Genomic DNA, 27,155 nt, shown 5'->3' with positions numbered 1-27,155 from the left:
ATTCGTGTACTTCTTTTATAATAGTTTGTATTAAACATGTTTTATGTAATTAATAATAAGATTTCAATAAGGAAGGTTTAATAAAATTTTCCACACAAGAATAAATCCACGGTCAAGCCTATTTTCAATACGCAAGCCATAATCTAAAATTAATTAAAAACCATCAATTGATTTGAGAAATTACTTACTTACTTAATAGACGTAATTAATTAAAACCTTATGTTTCGGTGTTTTAATTACTAGCAATTTATATGACTTTATCTATGTTGTGATGTAAACGATAATTAATTTTAATACTCTATAGCACGCAAAACTTTTTTTTGATCAGGTTATATGAACAAAGAGCATGTTTTTGTAAACAAAATAAATTTAACACTAAAAACATATCAAGGATGTAGGAGGTATTTTGCTTAAATATTTTCTATATTTTTTCTTCAATGCATTTAAAAACGTACAAGCATTCGATGTCCACAAATAATTTTGAATGTATAAGAAAGCTGCAGACAAAAGAAAAAATATCAGTAGACATAGAACCTCATCCGTCACGTTAAACAAACGTTGGCTGTATGAAAGCGTGCCATTGCCTTGTAATCTGTAAAAAAAACTGACCGCCATTACTCAAGCTAACATTATGTTAAGCATTTGTAAAGCTTGATTATTATGTCAAGAAAATTGGATGATTAATTAATGTTTGAGTTGTTTTAATTCAAAGCTAACTTATTGTATGGTTACTTGATACCATAACAGGATTATGGTTTGTATCTTTCTTCTCAAAACTTTCAATAAACTTATAGATTTTTTTTTGAGGACACCATTTTTATTCTAGAATAAAGATGTGATGTAAATTATCGCAAAGAACAGATAATTCTGAGATTACCAGTAAATAACAGAATACCGTTAGGCTATTGGTTTTAAATGTTAATAATTGTTAATAAGTAAGATAATTTGGTTTTTTCCTTTAAATACTGGGAATATAATTCATCCGTCCATCCGTCCGTGTTCCAGAGAATAAGGTTTCCTAGTTCTAACAGACAGACTGACGGAAATGCGTGGAGGGTTCCTTTTTAGGGTTATGCCAAAACAAACCCTATCACCCACCCCCATACGCCATGATATACCTAAAATGGGTGTATTACTATAACAAGAAATAAAAAAAAATTATGGAAATTAGTTTAAAAATTATTTTCTTAAGAAAACTTGTTATTTATGAAAAATATTGTAATACAATACCTACGATATATCAAAAGGCAATTAAAAAAAGACCCTTCTGGGTGAATAAAAAAAATCAGCTGTTGTCAAAATTTTAACTCTAAGTTAGAACCATTTATAGCAGACTATTTGATTCTCCTTATTTTAATATTCAAACACACAACGATGCCAGTGTCAAAATTTAATTCCCCCGACAGACGGCACGAAAAAATTGTTATTAGACTTTTCAATCGGCCGCTCGCTTACGGATTAAAAATAAAATAATACAACATCCATTCGAAACTAGTCTGAAACGTACCCATTCAAATCCAAACAAACATTTCATACGAAAACTGTCACATTACCTATCCATAGAAAAGTGAAAATAAATACAGCTATGCGTCCCTCTCTGTTGTTTTTGCTTCGAGGGAGATAGAAAGGGACAGATGTATTTCAATTGTCATCGTTAACAATGGGGGCTCGGGCGCTAATCCTCATGACATGGCGGAGTTTTTTTTTTAATGTGGGTTGATGTTATCGGCTGATTTTTGATAGTAGCTTGTTTATGCCCGGTTGTCTATGACTCCTAATGGTATGTTCGTGTAGATATCTTGTTACGGTCGCAGATAATTCTAAAAGGTGCGGTAGATGGAGCTGATTACGATAGGCTTATAACCAATGATTTGGTCACAGATTCCTCGAGTTACGAGGTGGTCTTTGTTCAGTAGCTTGTTTGTGTTTCACATTAAATCTAACTGCTTAGTTCTATTTTAGTATCTGTAACAAGATTCAATCGATGTTTGGGCTTACTTCTGTCGCTCTTTGACTAACGGAATGTAAGAGAGACCGAAGATCGAGCTATTGAATATTCATAGATCTGATTTGTTCTCTTTGTTAATGTTATATCTTTGGAATCTAAATAGTTATGCTTAATAAATCTAGATTATGATAGACTCATACAGACCAATGAGATTATATCTTAAATAGAAGTAAATACGAAGCAGATAATATTATGTTATAAGCGTTTGTATCGTATTATTATTATGTCCAAACTAAAGTGATAATTGTGATGCCACTCGTAAGTTAGGTTCAATCAATAATCCTGAGCGGCCCTGCATTGACTGGTTATTTTTTCTCATATAATAAAATAACTCAAAAGCGTCCCATATTGGAGTCACTTCAAGGTGTCAGTGTGTTTTAAAACCACTTTTAGGTTGTTTTGTAACTTATGTTCTTTGTGGTGTAGGAGAAACACAGGACCATATCCGGCACTTTCGGAGTTGTGGAAAAACCGCCATAACTATCGAGTTTTTGAAAAAAAAAAACTGGTTGCAGTCAGAAGTGAAAACTTAAAACATTAACGTTGTGCATTTTTGAATATTTTGGAATGATTAGGGAATAATTTCGCACGAAATGCTTTATTTATCAGTATAAAAGTACTAGCAATTATGTGGTTAAATACGATATTAATTTATTGCGCTATCGTACACAAAATGACAATTTATATTACATAAAAAACTTAACTCTTCAGAACTACCTACCTATTACAATTATTTTACCTTAAAAATTTATCTCTCAGAAAAATCAACTTTCATCCATAATTTCAACGATTCTTTCACTGTCTTCATTACCAGGATCATCATCGCCAATCTCTAAAAATGATACAATAGGTTTATGGTAGCTGAAGTAAGAAACATAATAAGTATAACATTCGCTTTATGGAGACTTCGCTAATGACAAAGCTTAAAAACTAAATAATTAAACTGTAAAAATATTGCACGATTGAGATTCGATCACTCGACCTCGCGGTGTTTCGGGTTTGCAATCACAAAGATTCAACCACTGGCCCAATAACCGTATGATCATTAAATTGAAATAGCCGAAATATAATAATAGTAAGACAAGTATACATCTTTCATCCATAATTTCAACAACTGTCTTATGCATTTTCGATCAGGACACGTGTCCTGACTCGAGTTTAACATTTTATACATGGGTATATAACTGTAAGGACTTATCTGGGGATGGCCCCAGAAAAGTCTCAAAGCCGCAAGAAGTTTTCACTTTAAATTATATTATATAAGCTAGAAATATTTTCACAAGCCAAGTGCACATAAAGATTATGACTTCAGATTCACAAACATCCATTATCATTCAACTATTCATACGATAAGACACTACAATAATCACAAACCAACGAATACAGCACTAAATTAGCTCCGAGTATCCTGGCCACGTGTCCAAAATATCAACAAAAACCACAACCGGTATTCCAACGCCTATTATTTTCCCGTTTTTCACGGTGTTTGACCCCAGGAGGCCCCTGGCGCATCTCTTTTAATGATCTGTAAAATACTTTAGGGGAGACAGCTGTGTTGTAAAACTCGGCTTTATCTGTTTTCGGGGAGTTCCCAATTTGCGTTGAACACGGCAACACTCGTGCACGGGAGCGTCAACTGTCAGTTTGACAGTTCAAAGGGGCGGTTAATGGACGCTCTCTGATTTAAGTAGGGTAGTTGTTTTAGATATTTGCTTCTAATTAGATGCGAATTTTAAGGTTTTGATACGCAATGCTTTTAATTGCCATGTTTGTATACAAATAGCTTGCAATGAATAAATTATAATATTTATAGTAGTCAATACTTCTGAAAGAATAAGGGAACCGTTTAATTTAACGCTTAAACACTTCGTTGTCGACCATTTTCGTAATCTCAAGAATACGTGAAGTTAAAAATAACATCATATTTAATTGCCAGTGGTCTATTGAATCATTTTCATTGGTCTTTCTGGAGCGCACGCAGAGACGACAAAGCGCTCATTGGCTCATTTAGTCGATTCATGTCATCTATTCGATTTAAAACTAACAGTGTAACTTATCCCACCAATTCCAATTTGTGCTTATCTTAGCTGATGAGTTTTTACTTTTGTTTTTTTTTGTATGTTAAAATTTAGTGAGAACAAGGATAGGTAATGTTTGGATGCTATATTTTATTCAGATAGCCGATGTAGTGAGGGCGGATCAGATTAATTTTAATAATATGGCAAGCGAAAATATCTTGACATGTATCCACTAAGAATGAGTAGGTAAATTAACAAATAATAAATACAAGAATTTTATAAAGACGATAATTTATTAATCCCTACTAATGTGAATGTAAGTTTGTTTGTTACACTTTCACGCCTAAACCACCGATTTGGATCAAATTTAGTACAGAGGCAGACTAGAGCTTGTAAAAGGACATAGGCTACCTTTTATTGCAAAAAAATAAATAGAGAAGTTGAAATTGGGGATGGCAGTTTGTATGGAAATTCGTCATTATCGAAGAATAAACTCTGAAACTTTGTATTAAGGCACTTGATACGAAATAATTTATAAACAATTGTTCGAGCATTTTTGAAACTGACCTAAATGGCGATGAAATAGGAGATTAAAGCACAGGCAAATACTATTAAAGAGACTGTCCACAATGACAAGGGATATGCGCTGTATCATAGAAGAGCGCTGCCAGCGGAAACAGCAGTTTGTATGTATAGCTACTATTTGTATCAAAAGTATCCTTAGAAATAAAAGGAATTGCCCAAAGTAACTATTCAACGTAATGAGGTCGCTGATAATACATAGTTATATATATAAAAATAGCATAAATATTGATTTTAACGAAACTCTCCTAAAACAAATAGTAATATTGCCATTCAACGTAAGGAAATCCTCGAAACAATAGAATCTCAAACTTCTGAAGCCCACAGGAAACTTGAGCAGTTCTAGTCGTCTAGCTATTTAGCTGAACTATCTATGTTTCACTAGGCGCTTCAGCATGCAACATAAAATATAGACAAAAAAGGACATGATGCTCCTAAGTCAGTAATTTCATTGAATGTCTTGTAGGTTAATTGCTGAGGAAATAAACAAAGAAGTACCAAATTTCTCACAATAAACCAAGGGGAAACAGCGCATACATAATATAAGGAAAATAGTATTGGTAACATTAACACAACCATCTCACATAACACTGAAATAGGGCTGCAAACTCATAAATCATGTTAACACATAAATTGTGCTTCCAACAGCCCTTAGGGTAACTGACACATTATTGTTGAGGGGCAGCCCTGATTTGATATGTCCAACGTAATATGAACTTTATCCAAGCAACATAAGGCTTACAATCGCGCGGGCACTTCAGTACTCAATTCTATTAGCATCATAATGTAGCTAGGGGTGTCCTGAGTGAATTGTTGATAAATTGAAATTTATCTAATAAATTATTGGTTATTTGCAACAGTGTGAATTGGGGGGGCGTTTATTGGTGAAAGCTGTGCGAAATTATAGTATACGGGTAATTTTAATAGCTGTTTTGTTTGCCATTTGCCATCTTTCAGAAATATATAACGAAAGCATACAGAATCTAATCCTCAATGCTGGGCGAAAGGTATTATTATTTAAGAACAATCAGTTCACCTGATTGTAAATGATAAGCCCTGCGCATCAGAAAACAGTGCCACTCCGGATTCTTTCATAAAATTTGGGCAGCCTCGCAAGTGCGCATGTCACTTTGAGACAAAATATGTTAAGTCTCAGTTTTTTCCCGGAAGTCTGGTCACACTTGTATCATGCATAATGTGGTATTATTTTATAAACACGTATATTGTTATAATTTTATGTTTGCCTGGTCGAGCCATATACAGGCTATACCCAGTTTGGGGCTAGATTATATCTGTGAAACTGCGTCCATTATAATAATGATAATTATTTCTTTATATTAATAAGAGCATAAAATACCGCTACTTAGAATCTAGAATTCAGATGATATCAAACATCTTGATAACATTGTGCTGACAGTTCACACCTCAGACGAATCAGGTTTCTACTTCCTTGGTATTCTATTTGAACTAGGTAATTAAATAATATTAAAACTAAAACGATTATGAAACGTCGATTGAAATCGTTGTTTAAGCGTTGTAGATGAAATCATGATATACGTCGTCATGAATGACGCCACGTAAAAATTTTGTGTGATATTTTTTATATTTGTGATGTTTATGTACGCCTGGTACAAAATGTCTCTTCTTTCGAGAACAGGAGCTTAAAATATTATATACATTTATCAGTCGACCTAGCTCAGTATATATTATGCCAGCAAAGTAAATCTCTCAATAAAATATGAAGTCCTGGTACATGTCGTTATGAAATGACGAGTGACAAGCATCATCCCTGATATTTTTATCGACCCACTTACCAAATGTCTCTTTTTCTAGAACTACTTGGACTCCGCGATCCTACGACCTATCTCAGTACATATTCAGCATACTAACTCTCACAAACACATATGAAAGCCTTTTTTCGGTAGTGTTTTATTAGAATAAAATTTAAGGAAATATACGATCGAGAAATATGTCACCTTTTCGCTCTTAATAGTGATTTTTTTATGGAAAAGGAGGACCAACGAGCGTACAAGTCACCTGGTGTTAAGTGATCACCGCCGCCCACATTCGGTGTACGCGCTTTTTTGCTAAGTGCCATGCCGTATCATGATTTTATGATTTATTATTATAATCATTACTACAAAATATTGTAGTTTGTGTTAGAAATGAGGAATGGTTTATTACTAACTCTAACGTCATCAGCGTTTTTGTGTCCTCTACACAATATGGCGGGTAACCAGACTGCACGTGCGTATGGAGGGCACCGACTAACTGGTAAAAAATAAGCTTTAAGGGTAAATGTAAAAAAGTTCCAAAAATTGCTTTAACTGACATATAAAGTACTCTTAAGAAAATTAACCTTCTATAAAATTTATCGTTGTCTAAAAAGTTTTCAATTCAAAAACAAATGACGTCACAGCTCAAAGTTCTAAACAGTTAATCACCTAATAGGATACATTGACGGCACGCGGCAAACACGCGGCCATCTTATCTATTTACACAGCAATTGGCGCCTGAATGTAGTCGATGGTGAAACAGTATTTCATACACTACTTCTCTATTTAGTTTGTGATTGCTCAATATATAGATGGGCCAGGCCATAAATACTGTTGCAAAAAAAAACAATATTACATTTGAGTTTGGAACCTGTTATTCTCATTAGAACATTCATGATTGTGTCTTGTCATTTTTCCCACCAAATGTTACAATTTCGTTGGTAAAAATCGTGTTGGATGATAAAGAAATCTAAATTGGATAATCGAATGGTTGTGTAAGTGGCTTGTTGATACGAGATACTTATTTTTACTATAAGAATGAATCCGAAGAAATCATATCTGAAAAGAAAGGCTAAGGAAGCAGGAGAACTGTTGTTTTCGTGGGCATTATGAAGGAGTGACTCAAATTTTTGGGTATATAAATTTAATTTGTACCAAAATTTATGAATGATGCAGTACTTGAACCCGCAACTTTCCATCCGAGTGGTTTTACTTTTTTACACAATAGAGAGAGAAAGAGTCATAACCAAGATCGGTCCTTTCATCAAGACCGCACAAGGTCGTAAGGATTAAAACACTTTTCTACACACAAGCGGAAGACTGACCAAGTCCTGCAAAAAAATCTGCAGGCGATCCGCAAACTCACTCCCTCATTTTCATAAAAACTCTCAAGTAATGTTACAAAAAGTGGGTAGTTAGCAAAAAGTTGAGTACACGTAACCTGACACCTAACGCCCTCTGTTTTTTCACCGACATATCAATGAGGCAGATAATTGAAGTGCAAACACTTGAACGCACGTGGCTTTCGCGGCACGCGTTATTTGCTTTTTATGTTTCGAGACCTAAATTTCGTGAGAAATGTGTTTATTTACGCATGTATATTGATATTGTAAAAGGCTTGAAAATAGTGTTTTATTTTTAAAAAATCTACACATTATAAAACATCTCGTATACCGCTGTCTGTCTGCATAACCGTTAACTTCTTATTACTTTCATAAATTTGTTTTCACTATTAGGAATGTATACACATATATATATGGCTAAGCCTTAAAATATACAGAATAAAATCGTAAAGTGTGACCAGGCGATTATTTTGTAAATATTACAGATATCAATAACTTTTAATTAATATCGAAAGTAATTTTATAAAATCAAACGAGTATTATCCGAAATAAAGAAAACAATATATACTAGAACAATGAAACTAAAAACCTTAAAAAATATAATATTATAACTAAAACATATTATTTAAAAAAAGAGTCCCTTTAGTCAAGGTTCCGAAGATACTGGCAGCGTTCCCCCTTTAAATAGCTCGACTAATTCTTTGTCCGAGGTAGCTGCCAGCTCTTCGGTCTCCTGTGATGTCGACGAACCTTTTTGCTATTTCCTTAAAAAGCCTTATAGGACCAAGGGTCTCGACAACGAATGGGGCAAAATCATATTCGGAGCCTAGAACCCTGTATTTGCATTCTTTATGTTTAAGTACCCGGACGACTGAGCCTTGCACGGATTTTTAAGGAGGTACAAAACTTGAACAAAAAAAAACTAATAGGACATCTGGGTACGAACCCGGGTCTTCTGCTTTCCGGATCACCCAATGTCCCATCTGAGCTGTTATAGTCTTGTATATAGTGGCGAAATTTACAGTTTCTCATTAAAACACGGATAAGACTACATTTTTTATAATTGAAACCTAGCTAGATCGATTTCTCGCCCCCGAAACTACCTGTATATTAAATTTCATTAAAATCGTTGGAGCCGTAGATATCCGAGACTCTGATTATATAAATATACGATATACATATATATATTGACGACCTGTATAGCCGAGTGGTTAGCGATCCTACCTACTAAGCTAGAGGTCCCGGGTTCGAATCCCGGTAGGTGCAAGAATTTATATGATGAATATGAATGTTTGTTTCCGAGTCACGGATGTTTAAATGTATTTATGTATGTTTATATGTATTCGTATGTTTATATGAATTTAAGTATGTTTAAGTAAGTATATTGTATTAAATATATCATTGTCTTGTAACCCATAACACAGGCTATATATGCTTAACTTGGGGCAAGATAGCTTGTGTAAAAGTGTGTCAGTATACAAGATGATTTACTACATATACATGATTTATAACTTATGTCTGTATTTTTGTGCAACGGCTCTTAAACTATGTTACTCCCAAGCGCCTTTTATAACAATTTCCCTCTCGAGTCGTAAGTGAAGTTCGCTGTAAGGTTGGTAGTTTATTTAACTCGGATAGCCCTCAGGCGCGTGCCGGCGGGTCACATCGTAGGCCCATTGCGTACACAAACAGTGTCTGTAGCCGTGCGATAAACACAGGAGCGCCTTCTTGATTCCATACCAGCTATAGTCATATTGTTGAGTATGACTTATGAAAATATTCATTTAGACGATATTTTGCGGATATCTATTATTATCGGTTATTTTAAGTGTTAATTTCGCTTAGATTTCTTTGCAAACAATTCGAAACGTGTTTCGCTTCTACTTAGTTACATTATCTTTTGACCTGGCGTCGTGACGTCACATCGTCGCTTTGTTACGGTGTGCAAAACAATCATCATTAAGATATCATTATTAATAAATAAACCACGATTTTTTCTGTATTATTGATAGATACTAAGATGTCCTGTTGTGATGCGGATTATTATTATTATAATGACAAGAAATCAATGAAATAATCTGGGTTGTATTGTTCTGGTAGTACCTACTATAAACAACAAAAGTCAAAACGTAACAATGAAAACTTCAAAAATAAAGCAGTGATAGCACGAAAATATCACGACATGTACCTAACGGTAATGAAACTGCAATCCGTACTGACGCAACAGGGCGAGCGCCAGGGGGAGAAAGGGGAACGGGAGGGTGCTATACAAGGAGAAAGAGTCCCAATAGGAAAACTGATACACACTTTGTATAAATCTCAACTGTCAACTATTTCTAGCTAACATTCAAAAATCACCAGCGGCAGGCTCTTTTGCACAGGATGCCGGCTAGATTATGGGTACCACAACGTCGCCTATTTCTGCTGTGAAGCAGTAATGTGTAACATTATTGTCTTTTGGACTGAAGGGCGCCGTAGCTTATGAAATTACCGGGCAAATGAGAATTAACATCTTATATATCAAGGTGACAAGCGCAGTTGTAGTGCCGCTTCAGATTTATTGGGTTTTTTCATGAATCCTGAGCAGCACTACATTGTAATCGGCAGGGCGTATTAATTATCATTAGCTGAATGTCCTGCTCGTCTCATCCCTTTATTTCACAAACAAAAAGATATCCATGGTCACGAGTCCACGGCAGCAAAGGTTAATGTCGCTTCACATCAATTTAATACATATATAATTCTGATTTACAAACCTAGTGTTTGTAATTTTAAGTAAAATACTACTACAAAAAGCATAAAAGGCATTTATTTTCTCAAAATTGATTCCTTTAGAATTATGTTTGATGTCATTTCTAATAACTACTAGATACTACTACCGTTTCGGAAACAAGTGGCGCTCTAAGGAGAAGAAGCGGCGCAAGGAACTCTCCCAGCATTCTTTTTTTGCGCTCTTTTCAATACACTATGGATCTGACCCGAAATATATGTTATTATTGCACTATATGAGATACAGTCAAGGATTTGAACCGGTTTTAAATTTAGCGGTTGTTATTGGTTAAAACCAGTTTGTATCTTATTTCGTTCAGAGTTTAAAGGTTAAAGAGTGTTATATAAACCCTTATTAACCGGATATTTCTACCAGACCGTACATTCGTCTAGTGCGATCAACTGATAAGTAAATCTCATTAAAAATGATTTTTTTTAAAAGCCTTTTTTAACCGGTTTATTACTGTACATATATAATTAAACTTGGATGTTTGTCGCAATTTGGGTATTTATAACACCAACATAGAGGCATGAAAATTAAAAATATAAAATTTTCGTCACATAAATTACATGTGGAAATCTTAACGCGTTGAATTATTTAAACAGCTTTATCTAAACACTCTGTTTATTGAACCGCTGCAGCCCTACGAAGGGGGGAAAAACCGGTGTAAATTTTCACACGCTGCTTCGCGGATGTCACAGAAAACAATTTTGTAGTTTGTGATGGTTTGTGAGTGCTCCATGTTTATTGTAACAACATTGTGAGTTTGCGCAAATGTTTAATTGACTTTTTATTTTTGTAATTCGAGTTTGATTGAAGGGTACGGAACCCGAAGGGTAACAAACTAGAACACTATTAAAGACATCGCTGTGTGTATTTTGTGGCATACTATAAGTATCACTGTTGCCAATGTTATTACAAACATAAGATTTTTATTTACTTAATTTTAATTAGAGATTGATCTAGATAGAGTCTCTTGCTCCCGATAAAAACAGGCCAGGAATATTAGTTAAGTGTGCGTCGTCAAGCGACGTCCTACACTCGCGATTCGCTCATAATAGAGGTTAGTTCTAAACTCAATTTTTTTCGACATTTTTACAGCTATCATTGTATATCTAGACGTATAAATGATATAATATAATACATCTATACATTTAAGTGTTTACTTATAAATTGTATTTTTTAATATGTGTTAATGTTTAAAATGTGCATGTAGCTTAGTATTTTGTTAGTATTGTTAGTCATTATTTTGATATAAGGATCGCCTTTAGCGGTAAAAGCCTCTTCCAACCTCCCCAAACCGGCAATACCCCAGGGCACTAGATTTTCCAGGTACACCAAACCGAAAGGGCCGAACGGCACAGTACTCCCTTATCTCATGAATTGAGTGAATGTATCTGAAAGGTATTGAAACAAGCTGTAAGACCATGCAAAATAAACCATCTAAACAAAATAAGGGTCAGTTCTTGGTGAGGGAGTACGGTACCGTACGTATGGCACACTCGGTAGTGGTGTATCTGAAAAATCTAGTGGATTCCAGAATTGGGAAGGCTAGTATATCCTAGGTCTTTGGTTTAAAAGGAATAAGTGAGAACAAATCATTAAAAATGTAAATTATTGGATTGGCTTTTGATAAAACGGACTATCAAGACTACATCTAAGAAAAAAGTTCCAAGCGAAGTGGTTATCACAAAGAAACTTCTATCTACTACTGAGTGCATCAATCTAACTTTATCAGAGTAGCGAAATATTTCTTTTTCACCACCGACGTCCGACGATAACGAATGACGTTGACAAGAGCAATGCATTAATATTATAAAAGCAAAACAAATATGTCTGCCAAGATGGTGGCGCGACAAAGGGCACCGACAGTAGCGGGCTTTCTATGTTGGAATTCATAAATGATAAATTTAAAATTATTTACGATTGCCGAGAATTATATAGAGATGTTATAACACAGTTATATTTCGTGTTGATATCGTGTTACTGTTTGATTGATTTGATTGAAGCAATGTATTATAATGTTTATTAATTTAACTGATAGTAAAAAATTTAGAGGAGATAAAATGAACCTTTTTGTAATTAGTTTAATGTGGATCTGTCAGCTTACTCCGTCTTAAATTTTGTAAAGATACAATGATATATGGGAAGAGCGATACGAGTAAGATTTTTGATAGTAAGTGAATACAACTGTCCGTCGATATTAGCATGATATTGCTAATATCGAGAGAGGTTTGCAAATAAAGAATTTAAAAAAGCACCTCCCATCTAGTATTAAAAATACTGCACTTGTTATTACAAAAGTTGAAGAGATGATTTTACAACAAAAAAAAAACAAGATTTCATCAGATGGTAATCGTCACTTTGACTCATAATTTGTAATGTGTTATTAGCCCACTAAATTTACTACCTACTATGCCCTTTAATCGTTAATTCCATTCAAACTTGAAGAAATAGTCTGAATACTATTGTTTTTCGGCAGAATAAGGTCCTCGAAATAAAGTTAATATTTAAAATGACAAAACAAGTTTCAATTCCTATAAACTTAAAAAAACTTAAGGTTTTATTTCTCAGGTCATTTAATATCACCAATCTCTCAGACTACCTAGATGAGTGTATAAATACATAAAGTACTAACTTATTATTAAAATATCATTATTCTTGGTTCTAGACCTGCAGTCGGAGAAAATAAAACCACGAAGCAAATCCGATTAAGCTCTGTTATTCGTAATATTTATAAATCGCTCAAATACAAAGTGCTTATTCTTAAAATCTCTTGATTTTCCTATCGGTTAACGGATTTAAAAGTTACGACAAAGTTTCTGCCGTTAAATAGAATCCTGTTTGCGTATAAATGTATTTTAAACATTTAATAAATGTTGAATGTAAATTTCTTCTTAACATTTTCATCATAAATCTGAACGTTTAGTTTTATTTAAGGCGTAAAGTTATTGATAATTTAGCTACTATTATATTATTATTACTATTAATTTGTATATTTTCATCTTATATATAAAATTCTCGTGCCACAATGTTTGTTACCTTACTCCTCCGAAACGGTTTTACTGATTTTGACCAAATTTAATATGCATATTCTGTAGGTCTGAGAATCGGCTACTATCTATTTTTCATCCCCCTAAATGTTAAGAGTAGTCCATCCCAATTTTTGTTTAATTTTTTGACAATTTTTCTAATTTTTATTTTATTATGATTCAGCATTGAAAAATACATACAAATTTAAATTTACGCTTTCGATTTTATATTATTGTGTTCCATCTACCAAACCGATATAGGGTTGCAAGATGGCAATCGATTACAATAATTGTAGTACGATATATTTGGTAGGTCTGAGAATCGGTTGCATCAAAATTTTAATAATTGTTTTTTTTTTTATATGTTATATGGCAATACGACGTTTGCTGGGTCAGCTAGTATAATTATAGTATTATATAGTACGCAATTACTAATTTACCCAATACGGAATAAAGTGTTATTTTTTATTATATGTTTATTTATAAATATATTAATTAATAGGTAATATTTAACTTTATGTAATATTTGTTAAATTGAATGAATACATTAATATTGAAATTTCAACATATGAAACTCCACAGCGCATGGTTGTTATATAATTTTTCAATATTATATTATTATAACAATACATTATATCGATTTTTTGCCACAATATGCCAACTAGAAAGGTTAACTACGACGCATTTTTAGGACGCAGTGGTGTGCAAGCACAGTTTGTGTTTTTGTAGGTAAGTAAGGCTCGATAGCTATTGAAACTTATCATCTGATCGGTCACAAGCTCAATCGTGGTGCTACTCAGAATTATAGGCATCCAAGAATCCTGATCGGAGCTGCTTTATAATCAGGTTGTACCACTTACGATCAGGTCAACTCCATACACATATCCTCAATTTTTTATTTAGTACCTACGCGATGGCAGTATAAAGTTGGTGGTAATTCTTTATAGACATGTAATACAAAAATGCAAAAAAAAAATGAGTTGGGTATATAGAGAGATTAAGACAAAAAATACAAAAAAATATATATATTTGAGTTTGGTATATAGAGAGATTATGGCAATCAAAATTCCACATTTTGCAAATCGTACTATTCGTAAGGATTTTGATTAACGCACAAATCTTACTAGGACTTGATAGTATATAAAATATCAAAAAAGTGATATTTCCGTTTTCAATTATCAAAAATCGTATAGAATCTAATGAATTTATCTACTGTCAATCTATACCTACAAAAATTTTATGTTTGTTTGTACAAAATCGCAAATCTGCGTTCTTCACCGATTGTTTTGTAATTTTACACAACTTTTAATTTACTTAATTAGGGTATTAATATCATCACATTTTATTTTATTTAGGTATAAATGTGCATATTATACCATCAACAAGGTCAAACTTTAAAATATATTTCCACATAGGAATCGATCTACACTTATATATGGTTCAAGGATTGGTAGAGCAGGTAATTTCCCATATCTGCACCAAGTATGATTAAATATTTTATTATCACAAATATTGTGGTATTAACCACATAAAAATACAGTTCGATTATGTTTATCCACAGCAACTAGCGCCTAAGCAATTAATATTAAAACTAATTTTTAATATAAATTGATTTAATCTCCATATTAGCAACTCTATATAGATACCGCATTTATAAAATATGATGGTTAATTTGAATCATCGTGCGCCCGACCTCGATTAAACACGAAAGGTCCAAAGAAAAATGTGAATCATTTAAGTTAAATAAACTAAGTTTAAAGCTGCGACATCAAATGTTAAGTTTACGCGTCAATTTGTCATCATTATAGCAACGGGTAAGTTATGTCCAAGCCTTATTCAAGTAATCTAAGTTATTGAGAATTATTTGCGTTATTTTACTGCCATTTTTTTCTCTCTTTTGTATGAACGTTAAAATCACTGTATTGCTCTTACGAATTAAACATAAATTCTATGACAATAAGTCTACTGTTCGTGTGTATGTCACTGAGTTCCTAAACAGCTGGATGGTATGGAACGCTTCCATACCTACATTTAGTATAAGATTAGTAGAAAGGTTTAGTTTCCTTATTTTAAAAGGTTATTTTAGCTTAGTATTGATATTAAAGGAAACCATTTTTAAACCTAACAAAGAAATAAAACTATATTTTAATAGAATTGTATTTATTTCCTAGTAAGTACAACATTTTGTATTCAAAGCAGATGTTTGAAGTGACGTCGTGTTATGCGATCCAAATGACCTTTCTACTTATCTCATACTGAAGGTATCGAAGTGTTTAACATCTAAATTTTACATAAATTTTAAAGTTAATAAAAAGATGCAATATTATTTAAATTCTAATAATAATAATTAAAACTAACATAGTTTCTTAATTTGATCAATCAACTTCTTTAACTAAACTGAATGGTAATCAATGGAACAGTATTCTTTGTTGTATAATAAACAAGAACGATGAATGAAGGCATTATATATATATATATATATATATATATATATATACTGCTAACCGTTGAGCCCCATTTCTAAATAGGCCGGCCGTTCTTCAATACTTAAGTTGCATGTGTCACTGAATAACGTAGGTCATTGACATATTATGTTACAAAATCGATAACTTGGTCACTGGGTTATACTGTAACTTAAACTTAACTTTACATGTTTATTACTTGAATTGGACATGTGCGTAATTAAGTGATTAGACTTATGGTACATGTAACAAAAACTAGCTTGTGTTTTATTAATTACAATCGTTTTTAGGTTACTATCGTAGTTATAGCTAGATTATGGGTACCGCAACGGCACCTATTTCTGCCGTGAATAAGCGTTACTGTGTTTTGGTCTGAAGGCCACCGTAGCTAGTGAAATTACCGGGAAAATAACATCTTATGTCTCATAGTGACAAGTACAGTTGTAGTGCCACTAGTTTTTAGGATTTTCAAAAATCCTGAGTGGCACTGCATTATAGTGGGCAGGGCGTTTAAATTACCATCAGCTGAACGTCCTGATCGTCGCATCCATTATCGTCATAAAAAATGCTTAACCAGGCATGCATACACGGACATGCAAGAGACGAGCGAGTCGTCATTAGTATTTAAAAATTCTACATCTACACCTATATTTTAAGGCGACTGTAAACCTTAGTCCAATCGATCCACTATTAATATCCATCTCTTTTTTTCATACGGAATCTATATCTGCTGTACGCTTCTTGGGTGAGAAAATAATCATCTATACCTCGGCTGCGCGGCGATGTGCCTACAAAATCTCGTAGCATCTTTAACATCACATATAAAAGATATCAACGAGATTGCGAAAATAGTAAATTGAATATTTTGTTTGGGATGCTCCGTAAAATCTTCTGGTCCTAATTACCACAGTGTCTGAAGACGAAGGCTATCAACCAGAGTGTTTTGCCAGTGATGACTGACGGTAAGCAGTGGTCGCTAACTATGGGCCTGATGAGAAAGCTCATGTTCGCTCAGAGGGCTATGGATAGGCTATGCTCGGAGTTTCCCTGCGAGAACGGATCAGAAATGAGAAGATCCTTATCAGAACCAAAGTCACCGACAAATGAATGACTGAAGTGGCAGTGGGCAGGGCATATAGCTAGACGGACAGATGGCTGTTGGGGCAGTAAAGTCCTCGAAAGCCACGCATGGTATTAGCTCCTTAGCATTTTGAATATAAAACTATTAGCTAACGCATACATCGACAAATTAAAATTGGTCGCGCTTGGCATACTTAAAGTTAAAAATATTTATTTGAAACTTTTGACAGGTCGCTATTAAGCTGTTTAACATTGACAATAGCTTTAACCGGCGAAGATTGGACGGTTACGGTTCACAGTTAAAGCTATGACGTCATCTAATAATTATCAAATGGTGCCACAAATTTTGTTCTTAACTGGTACTTTAACATGTTTGTTATTGCTAAAGTTAGTTGATGCAAGCCAGCCTTGGTGTATATAATTTGAGTTTTAACTGTATAATTATAAATTTATGTTTAAGTTGAGAATACGAGAGGGTTTATTATTATAATTATATATTATTAATTGAGTTTGTCGCCATTCTAGCATTAGAAATTAGTAGTAGTGTGTGTTACACAAAACCCAGTCGGTATTCAGTTACCGTATTGATTAGGGAAGCCTGCCAACCAGACGCATCGATGCGTTCTATCGTCAAGTAAAATATTAGGTTGGGCCGTTGTGTTCCGTGCTTGTTGACCACCAAATTGACCGACTTAAGGACGGAAAAAAGCTTCAGCCGGCATACGTTGTTGCTGAACAAAGACCTCCCCCACAGATCTCCACGATGATCAGCCCTGCGCTGCCCTCATCAAATTTATTCTTGGCGGATATCTTGGCCATGACCTTGACTTGATGCGTGTGGAGTGGCACTAGAATAGCACCAATCCAACTCCTCCCGTGGGTGTCGTAAGAGATGACTATGGGATAAATAGAACGGAGGATGGGCAGCAGCATACTTCCGAGAAGCATCAACAACATCTTTGAATAAATGACCGAGAGTAGTATCATATTACTACTACTATCCAGTCCCCTACCCAAGATTGAACACTGCATTTCTTCGTAAGCTGTTAAGCTATGGAAACTTAAAATATAAGTATGTATGTTAAGTTTCCTCTCAAATCCTGATGGTTTTATAGTTCGTAAAACCCAACTTTACTACGCGATCGGTAAACAAAATGAACGACCTATTAGATACAAACTTCAATACAAATTTAATGCCAGAATAAAATATAATCCTGTCCATAATCCCTACATCCATCCCTCTTTGTCGCGATACAGTCCAACATCGTTCTCTCGCTCTGCGTAACTATGGCAGCTGGGGATACCTATCCATACTTTTTATAGCAACCTTTTTATGCAATTCATTTTTAATCCGCCATCTTTTATGGTAGTGGTGTGATTATTTTTTAGAATCCGTATTTTCATTTAGGAAATTTTAATTCTTACGCATTTCTTTCACCAATACATAATCCACAATAATTGTATTTTTGCCAAAATTAATTAACCTGCGCCTCTGATGAGGTGAATTCGTCATGTTTTGTCTCTTTAAGGAATAAAGACTTATTTAATCAAAACAAATCTTATAACTATATTTACAATACTACGACTACATAAAATTAAAACTATCATTACGTGGAAGCGTACCAAGAATACTGGCAGCATTACCGCGTTGGATAGCAAGGCTGATCCGTTGACCGAAATAGCTGCCAGCGCTTGGGTTTCTAGTAGCCTTATTGAGGCGCGAAGATAGTATTTTGAACATTCTCCGCGCCTCTGGGCCCCACGGGCCAAGTGTCTCGACACCAAACGGCACAAAGATGTATGACTCACTGAGACCAACATATTTGCGACGCTTGCTGTCTTCGGCAGTCGAAGCAGCAGCCCCAGCACCAACTGACGTAACTTGGACATGAGAAGGAGCCAGAGTGTCGACGCAAGTAGCGTCCCTCACCAGCGCCCTTCCCCGTGCCCAAGCCACCAGCGTCATTCCATCAGGACGCTTGCCATCGCGGCGGGTAATACCATTTGGCTCTAAAACAGCTGGTATATTAAGAGCGGCAAATGCCCTGCGGATGACTTCATTAATGCTGGCGTGACGACTGATACGGCCTGCCGATTTTAGGCAGGATAACCCGTGGCGTCCAAGAGCATCTACCTGAACGCCACATCTACATTGATGTGGTTCATTCAGTTTTATACCTAGCCGGAGTGATACGCATATTGACAATGTCATATTGTCAAGTAGAGTTCCAATCGATCGATCTCTTTAAGGATAATCATGAAGACAGAGATAAAATAAGCTCGATTTACTCTCTGAGAGGGTGTCCATAGTGCTCCATCATCCTTATTGTCTTAAGCTAGACGTTCCACTTAGCTCCAGGTCTACCAAATAGTCATCGCTTCTGCAATAGCCGCCTGTAGACAGGCTTGTTTAGGTGTCCGCTTACCATGGGTATTCGAATTTAGCTTTTGCCTTAGTATATCATCAGAATGCCATCGGAGTTTGGCAAATCCAACTCAAAGGCGTACATTGCAGTGTTGGCATAGATGAGTTTAAGTGAGACTGATTTTCATGGGTTAGTCTTCTTGATCAGTACGCTCTTGACAAAGCGGTCGGGTTGTCAAGTATTGTTGGACAGAGCGAGGTACCAGGGTAGGTGTAATGCACCTCATAATTTGTCGCCATGTCTGTCTGTTACAGGTTATTCAAGCCCAGTTGTTCCAGAATTTGGTATTAAAAAGGTAAAGGTTTGGTAGTAAAAAGAGCCCAAAAAAATGCTGGAAGCGTTTCGTGATCCGCTTCTTCACTCTCAGAGCACCATTTGTTTTCGAAGCGGTAGTAGTATCTAGTATATTAAAAATGTCATCAAAATAAAATTCTAAAGGAATCAATTTTGAGAAAATAATGCCTTTTATGCCTTTAATACTAACGTACGGGATTTAGCAATAATCCGGGCTATGTCGGTGTTTTTCGATCTCCTCTGATTCGATCTCGCTAGGACACTCCCCGCATAGCCCTATCCATCGCCCTCTGAGCGACCATGAGATTCCTTATAAGGCCCATAGTTGGAAACCATGTCTGCGTTCCGTAAGTCATCACTGCCAATTCACACTGGTTGAAAACCTTGGTATTTGTGAACGCTAAATTGTTACGGACGGCTGATTGCGAAACAGAAGTAGCAGTAGGCAGGGCTAATTGGCTCGACGAGCAGATAGATTACTGTTGGGGAGTAAAGTCCTCGAATGGCGAGTACGTACTGGGAGACGCAGTGTTTGTAGGCCTCCCACAAGATGGATAGATGATATTCTGGTCAAGATGGATGAGGGCAACACAGGACCAATTGTCGTGGAGATCTTTGGGAGGCCTTTGTCCAGCAGTGAACGTCTTTCGGCTGAAATTACTTACCGCTGGGGTAAAATATATTGTCATGATCGAAGGGACAAACGGAATACGATGACACATGAAAAATTTAACGAAATTATAATTAATTATGAACGTGTATATTGTGAATGTTATGTAAATATATTACTTTACGAATATAGAAAAATACTAGTGTTACGATGACTTGAAGTTTTCGCTTGTTATGTCAACGTTTCTTTTTATTTTCCCTTACATTATTTCTTAGCCGGCCATGATAAGGTTACCATTTCTGCTGTAGCTAACACTTAGTTTTTTATCTTCCTGGTATAAAAAAAAGACCACCTACGCCATATATTATAATTAAGAACACTACAAGAACATCTACTATAAAACTTATTTAAAAACAAAGATAATATATAATATTAAAACCTGTCTCGGGTTTTCCCTTTCGTCGAATCTTACTAATCCGGCCTTTTGTACGTGCTAAAACGATCTCGGGCTAACCTTTTGTCATTGATGGCTTAAAAAATTGTTCCTTCTTCAATGACTACCTGATTTTAACTAGTATACCAGGAGTATATTTTAAATATAAAAAGAAAGAGTTTTTGTCAAAAGGAGATGTTGAGTATTGTTTCAAATTCCAGGGCCGAATCCTGCATTCTGTACACTCGCACATGTTTTCGTGTCCTTTTAAAAGAGATACCATCTTTTGGTATTGTTATAAAATCCAACGGCTCCTACAAGCGATAACATTTCAGATTTTCTTCGACGCCACACCAAATGTAATAGAGAAAATGTGAATATGAGATGCTCTGTGGGAGAACAACGCTTTGGGTACTGGACAATTTCATAAGCAGCATTTATAAATTTAGGAATAAGTGAATTTTCCTAAACACTGTTATAACAATAACGTTACACCAGGAACAAACATAAACTTGATACCAGAAAATGTTCGAAACATATTTATTAAGAAATTCAAAAGAATTGTTAAAAAACGTTTGTGTGATAAAGGTTAATATATCGTTAATGACTTAATTAATGATACCACTGATTGGGAATGGAGTGACCGGCCTCCGGCTATTAAATAATACATTTTTCTTGTATGATATTACTATTTTATCATTATTGTAATGATATTTTAGGAACAAAAAAGAAGCCCGCTGTGTTTCGCTCTTCGATTTTCTGTTAGCTGTTGACGTTTCATTTTATTTTATTTGGGATATGAAACAATTACACACCAAATGATTACATTAGAAAAAAAATAACACGAGTAGTACTAAGTGCATAACCTACGACATACGACAATATCCACGGGGTAAAACATAAGTGTTAAATTACAAGAAAGAAAAAAAAGACTCTATTTTCGCAGTAATCAAGATTATTACAAAAATGTTATAATGAGATAAATATACATGGGTCTCCTTTGCAGGGGCGTGCATACCATATAGGCATTTAGGCAGTGCCAACCCCGTTAAGAACCTACATGAATATAGCACTAGTTTGATTGAACATCCACTCAAAAAAAAATTCCTTACGCTAGATTCTAAATAGCTACACATTGCATATTCAATATACAACTTCAATATTTAGATCTCAAAACCTAGTATTGTCGGACTACAACAACGGAACTACGACTAGTTTAATCTAGAGTACCTACCTTGCTAGAAAACCAATGCACGCCACTGCTCCGTTGTGAACACTTAACTTAATAACAATGAGATTAATAACATTAATAAAATTGATGCCGTTTCAATTTACTTAATTAAAAAGAGATTTCATTGTACCTACGTGCTAACTAGGCGCTGCAGAGCCGCGAGTTTGCCGGAGTTGGTCCGAATTGAGCTAATTGCAAAAAGGGGACGCTTTCGTACACTACGCTGAACTCTTGGGACCAGAAAGTTTAGATTATGTACTAAATTACTGCAGTCATATTAATGATTACACAGTCCATATAATGTTTTAGCCCCGAGTAGTTTAATTCTGGATTTTAGGGTCCGTAAGTTATATTCTTGTAGCAGATTGTGTTACGGCCGTTTTTAATAACGTATCTCTAGTTACGGATACATTGCTATCAAAGTTTAATGACAAGATCTTTTCTATCCATAGTTATGTGCAATATAGTTATATTATTATTTATAATCCAATGCTATCTGTCGATAGGTTATTGAAATGTAAGTCAGCGTAAAAGAATAGATTTGTCTACCTATAATAAGTTAAACTAAGGGTAGATAGGTTTTTGAAAACGGCTGTAAGTCTACTAACGGCCGTTCCCAATATTCAGTCAATCCCGGTTGTGGCCTACTTGAGATAAACATTGTAACTATCGTTGAATTTTCTATACCAATACACTTACCGACGGTAACTCACCTTATGCGTACACGCTGTCTATCAATGGTACGACGTATAGCTTACCAGCGATAGAAGTTTGTATGGAAATTGCAATTCACGCGTCCCAATATAAGGCGATAAGAATGACTTATCGGGTATATTGGGACAGCTTAAGATTATTGACAGCTATTTACTGACAGTAGAAGGTAATTGAACTCTTTCTATAAATAGTATACCTATTGGAAACGGCCGTAAGACGTTACTAGGGCTAATGAGACAATATAATATTACGTCTCAAGGATCTTGGTTATTTAAGATTCCTCAGTAACTAAAGGTATTTGATATGGATGGTTTTGGGTTACCTTATAATGAATTTAAAAAGAAATTAATTAACTAATTAATTCTTAAACGTATGTAATCTTCTTATACATGGGGAATAAAATCATAATACTTATTATATACAAGTACACCTTTGTTTATAATGTATACACTTTATATTTATGTCTAACATTAGGTATGTAATTTAGCATTGTAATTTTCGGCACTGTAAGTCTTCTTTATAGTAATAACATAATATTAACATTGTAATTTAATGACTGTTTGATGCCAAAATTAAATAAATCTCTCACTAACACATCAAGTAGCTGTCTTGATCGTCTAGTCATTTTTCGCCATAAAAGGCTAGAACGAAACCTTAATTTAGCGCATAAAAAACCAACATCAAACTGAAACTTCACTAATTAAAACAACTAACAAGCGCCCGTTTCCCACAATTCGGGGAGAGAGCGCTCGCTCTGGCAACCCCGCCAGGTGGTGCGGCGCGAGGGGGGGACATAAGCGGCTTACGAGGGGCCTGTTTTGATTATTTCGAAGGATGTCTTCTTGCTTCGTAAATTATGCAACGCTGTTGTTATTTGATTTCACTTGTATTCAATGTTGCTAGTACGGTATCTTACCTCGAATTTGGGGAATTCTTTATGAATTTATTTTCAATGGGCCACGGCATCCATTAAGCATTGTTTTAATCATCTAGCAAATAGAGTATTAAAACAATACTTTATGAATTGTCTGCATAAAATTTCTTCTACTCTCAGTACAGAAATAGAGTACTATATGAATGCTGGGTATGGATAGACGTATGAGAGAAATTTTATAGCAAATCGTCACGATTTTCGGTTACGCGCCATATTTTTTGTGTTTTCATAATTTTCATATCCTTCTTTTATGGTGTAGGAGGACAAACGAGCGTACGGGTCACCTGATGTTTGTGATCACCGCCGCCCACATTCTCTTGCAACACCAGATGAATCACAGGAGCGTTACCGTTCTTTTCATGGCTACCCCATGTCGTACCATCCGGGAAATACGGCACAAGGTAGCTCATTCCATATTTTGGTAGTGCACCTACACGCCGTTTAAATGAATCTAGTATTCTAATAGTGACCTCAAAATAGCGCAGACAAGAAATTGTTGCCAGATTTGAAAATGTTAGATGACAAATTGAACACGCGACGATTATTGAGGTAGGTATATCATTGACATTTTTAAATGTATTAAATGTCACTCATACTAAGCTGAGTGGGCGAGGTTATACTTTACAATGACCTTCCAAAATACATTGCGATGTTAGGTTAGAATAAATTTAATTGGCATATTACCCAATAAAGCATATAATAGGTAGGTAGATACTGTTCAAAACTTATAAAAGTGGTTTGTTAAGATAATGTAATGTATGTTTTGATAAGTAAAAAATTATTGTATGGTTTTATGAATCCACGGTAAAAGTGAAACTTTTTTTCACATTATAGACATTTAACTAAAAATTTTAGGAATAATATTCCATTAAGTGTATCAAAATCGCATTACCAATCTTAATTTTATGCTTGGAGAATTGGAATGATAATGGGAAATAATAAAAACAAACAAAATAGCGTGGAGCACTGGCACAAATGAAGAGTAGTCTATACACTACACGGTCGCTGTTTAGGCGCCGCCCGATCGTCACGCGACACACAGACGAAAAAGTTTGAGACGATGTAATAAAAGTTTCACTTTAATAAATGTTAGTGCTATTTTATTGTTTTGACTATTACTGCAAATTTAATTAAAGCTGATAGTATTAAGTTTATTTTTCTGAGCCATTGTTAAGTTTATTATCGATTTTGCTTAATGAAAGTTGATCTACCAATAACAATGCTAGTGAAACAAACTTAGACCGTTTAGATAGAGCGCTTATTCGCTAGTACCGACTAGAATATACTGTAACTGATTTTGACTAAAACATTATTTCATCTATTATGGCTATTGGATATATTGATAGAGACCTACCAAGGTTATAATTATTTTTAATTACGGAAAAATTAAGCAAAATTTCCTTCGACGAATCAATAAAAAATTAATAAGTTAAAACATAATATCAATTATTATCAATCAGGAAATATTAATCATGTTTTTTGTATAAAGCAAAAACAAAGGCAATTAATTATTTTTCATAATTTTTTTTTTTGAAATACAAAAACTGACAAATTATAATCAATTAAAATACTAATAATTATTCTTAAGTAACTTTGTATTAAAATGTCGTAAAACTTTTTTGTTTTTTAAACAAGTTTTTTTTAGTCATCATTTGAGCGCCAATGGTTTATGACACAGTGTTTTCTATTGCAGTTGTAAAAACAAATATGCCAACGCCAACTGGCACCAATCTTATTCATATTATATAATTTTAGTGATATTTTTTCTGTATTATCTCTTTTAATATATAATAACTATTATATAGGGGTTTGTTAGGTATGTTTTTACGTTCAACAACTTAAATGTAAACTTACCAATTATTGATTTAAGTTAGTTTATAATTTAATTTAAAATTCTTAATTTTGTAACAACCTTAGCTGTTACTGTAAGCAAATAAATGACTTTGACTTTGAGTAACACCGCATCAAGTTGTCAAGTATTTGTGAAACGCAGTATCTACTTGACGCTAGTATTGCAAATGTCATTTGGAAGTAAGGTCAATTTCACGTAAAAAACGCTCAGTTACAGATTTGTGATACGTGTTTTTATAATGGAAATCCAAATTACGATTATTTAACCAACAATTTTCACGTCAATTGACCAGAGTAAGTCTGCAAGTTGCGAATTGTAAATAATTTTTATTCAATATTTTATCAATTTCATAAGTCAACTTAAGCTTGAAGATTCATTTTAAAGTAGAACTTACCTTGGGGAAATCCAACCGCCTCTAATCCATGATGAGTCAGTCCAAACGGCCCGAGCCCTCCCAACGGACCAGGACCCATTCCCATGTGATGAGCACTTGAATGATGAGCATAAGGATTCTGAGCCAGTGGCGAAGGCTGCTTCAAGTAATGGAAATAGTGATGAAGAGGCGTCGTGGAGTGATGAGCTTGTGGGGCGGGCGTTGTGGTGGGCCCGCTCGCTGAGGGGTTTGTTAACAGCGCCATCTCTTGGTAGCTAATGTAGTCACCGTGTTGCCCACATCCGCGCGTGATATTGCATTTTTGGGGGTTTATTTACCCTGAAAAGAAAAAGCAATTTAATTTCTACTGTCATATACCTACTGCATGGGATTAAATGGTTTAACAAATATTTTACTATAGGTTTAATAAATTTTAAGAGAGGATGATTATTATTATTATTCATAAATATAAAGGCTATTTTTTTATATAGTCCTAATGAGACCTAGTAGCACCGCGTCCAGAATTGAATTATTGTGTTCGCGATTCCTACTTATAGCTCGTCGTCAAGCCCTGCCGCATTTACAAACCGCCGTATCTTCTTAACGCGAGTATTAGAAACAGCATCTTAAACAGATTAGATCGATAGCCTAGGACGGGCTCAAGGCAAAATCTGCAAGTTTTTTCGTTTTTGATTCCGACCACACTGAGGTGCCTGTTTAGGTGACCAGTTAGCACCATGATAAGTAATTCTTTACCTGTTTTTGGAAAAATAACCGAAAATATCACAAAAACACACGTACAAATCTTAATTTATGTTCTCAACTAAAGAGTAGGAAAAGCACGCGTATAAATTAAACATTTGTAATGCTTATAATTAATATGCATGACATTATTAATTAACTGTTACAAGCACAGTTACTTCAATGACTACCTCATATTAAATTAATCCCCAGATATGACGTATTATTCATTAATACAGAATTAGAATTTTAATTTTTATCTCGAAAATTATCAAAATACATTACGTATGACATTAATAAGTAGCATTTCGAATTAAGTAAGATTTTAATTGGTTTTATAAATTTATCATACTGTTTTGTCAACATTTATTTACTAGTGGGAGGGTCTTTGACAATTCGCTTTTGACATTTCTAATCAGACTTAACATCTTATGTCATGTGAAACCTGAACACTTACGCGAAAGAAGACCAAACGAC

At 34.6% G+C, this 27,155-nt stretch overlaps 1 protein-coding gene across 3 annotated transcripts in view; it reads right to left on the bottom strand.

Annotated features, from left to right (window-relative positions):
- LOC126976032 (homeotic protein ocelliless) overlaps positions 1–27,155 on the bottom strand; it is a 65,562-nt gene that overhangs the window by 12,929 nt on the left and 25,478 nt on the right. For 2 of the 3 annotated variants that reach the window (XM_050824181.1, XM_050824186.1), the window contains one exon: positions 25,959–26,276. In XM_050824181.1, coding sequence (XP_050680138.1) covers positions 25,959–26,202 — 244 coding nt within the window. In that variant the 5' untranslated portion in view covers positions 26,203–26,276. Of the gene's footprint in view, positions 1–2,747; positions 2,799–25,958; positions 26,277–27,155 lie in introns of those variants that run through there. The other variant, XM_050824193.1, reaches the window with a different exon arrangement.

Source organism: Leptidea sinapis, chromosome 2 (assembly GCF_905404315.1).
Source record: "Leptidea sinapis chromosome 2, ilLepSina1.1, whole genome shotgun sequence".
NCBI classification, from domain to species: Eukaryota; Metazoa; Arthropoda; class Insecta; order Lepidoptera; family Pieridae; genus Leptidea; species Leptidea sinapis.
The sequence above is the reverse complement of the archived record's forward strand: the minus strand, read 5'-3'. Positions and strand labels throughout refer to the sequence as shown.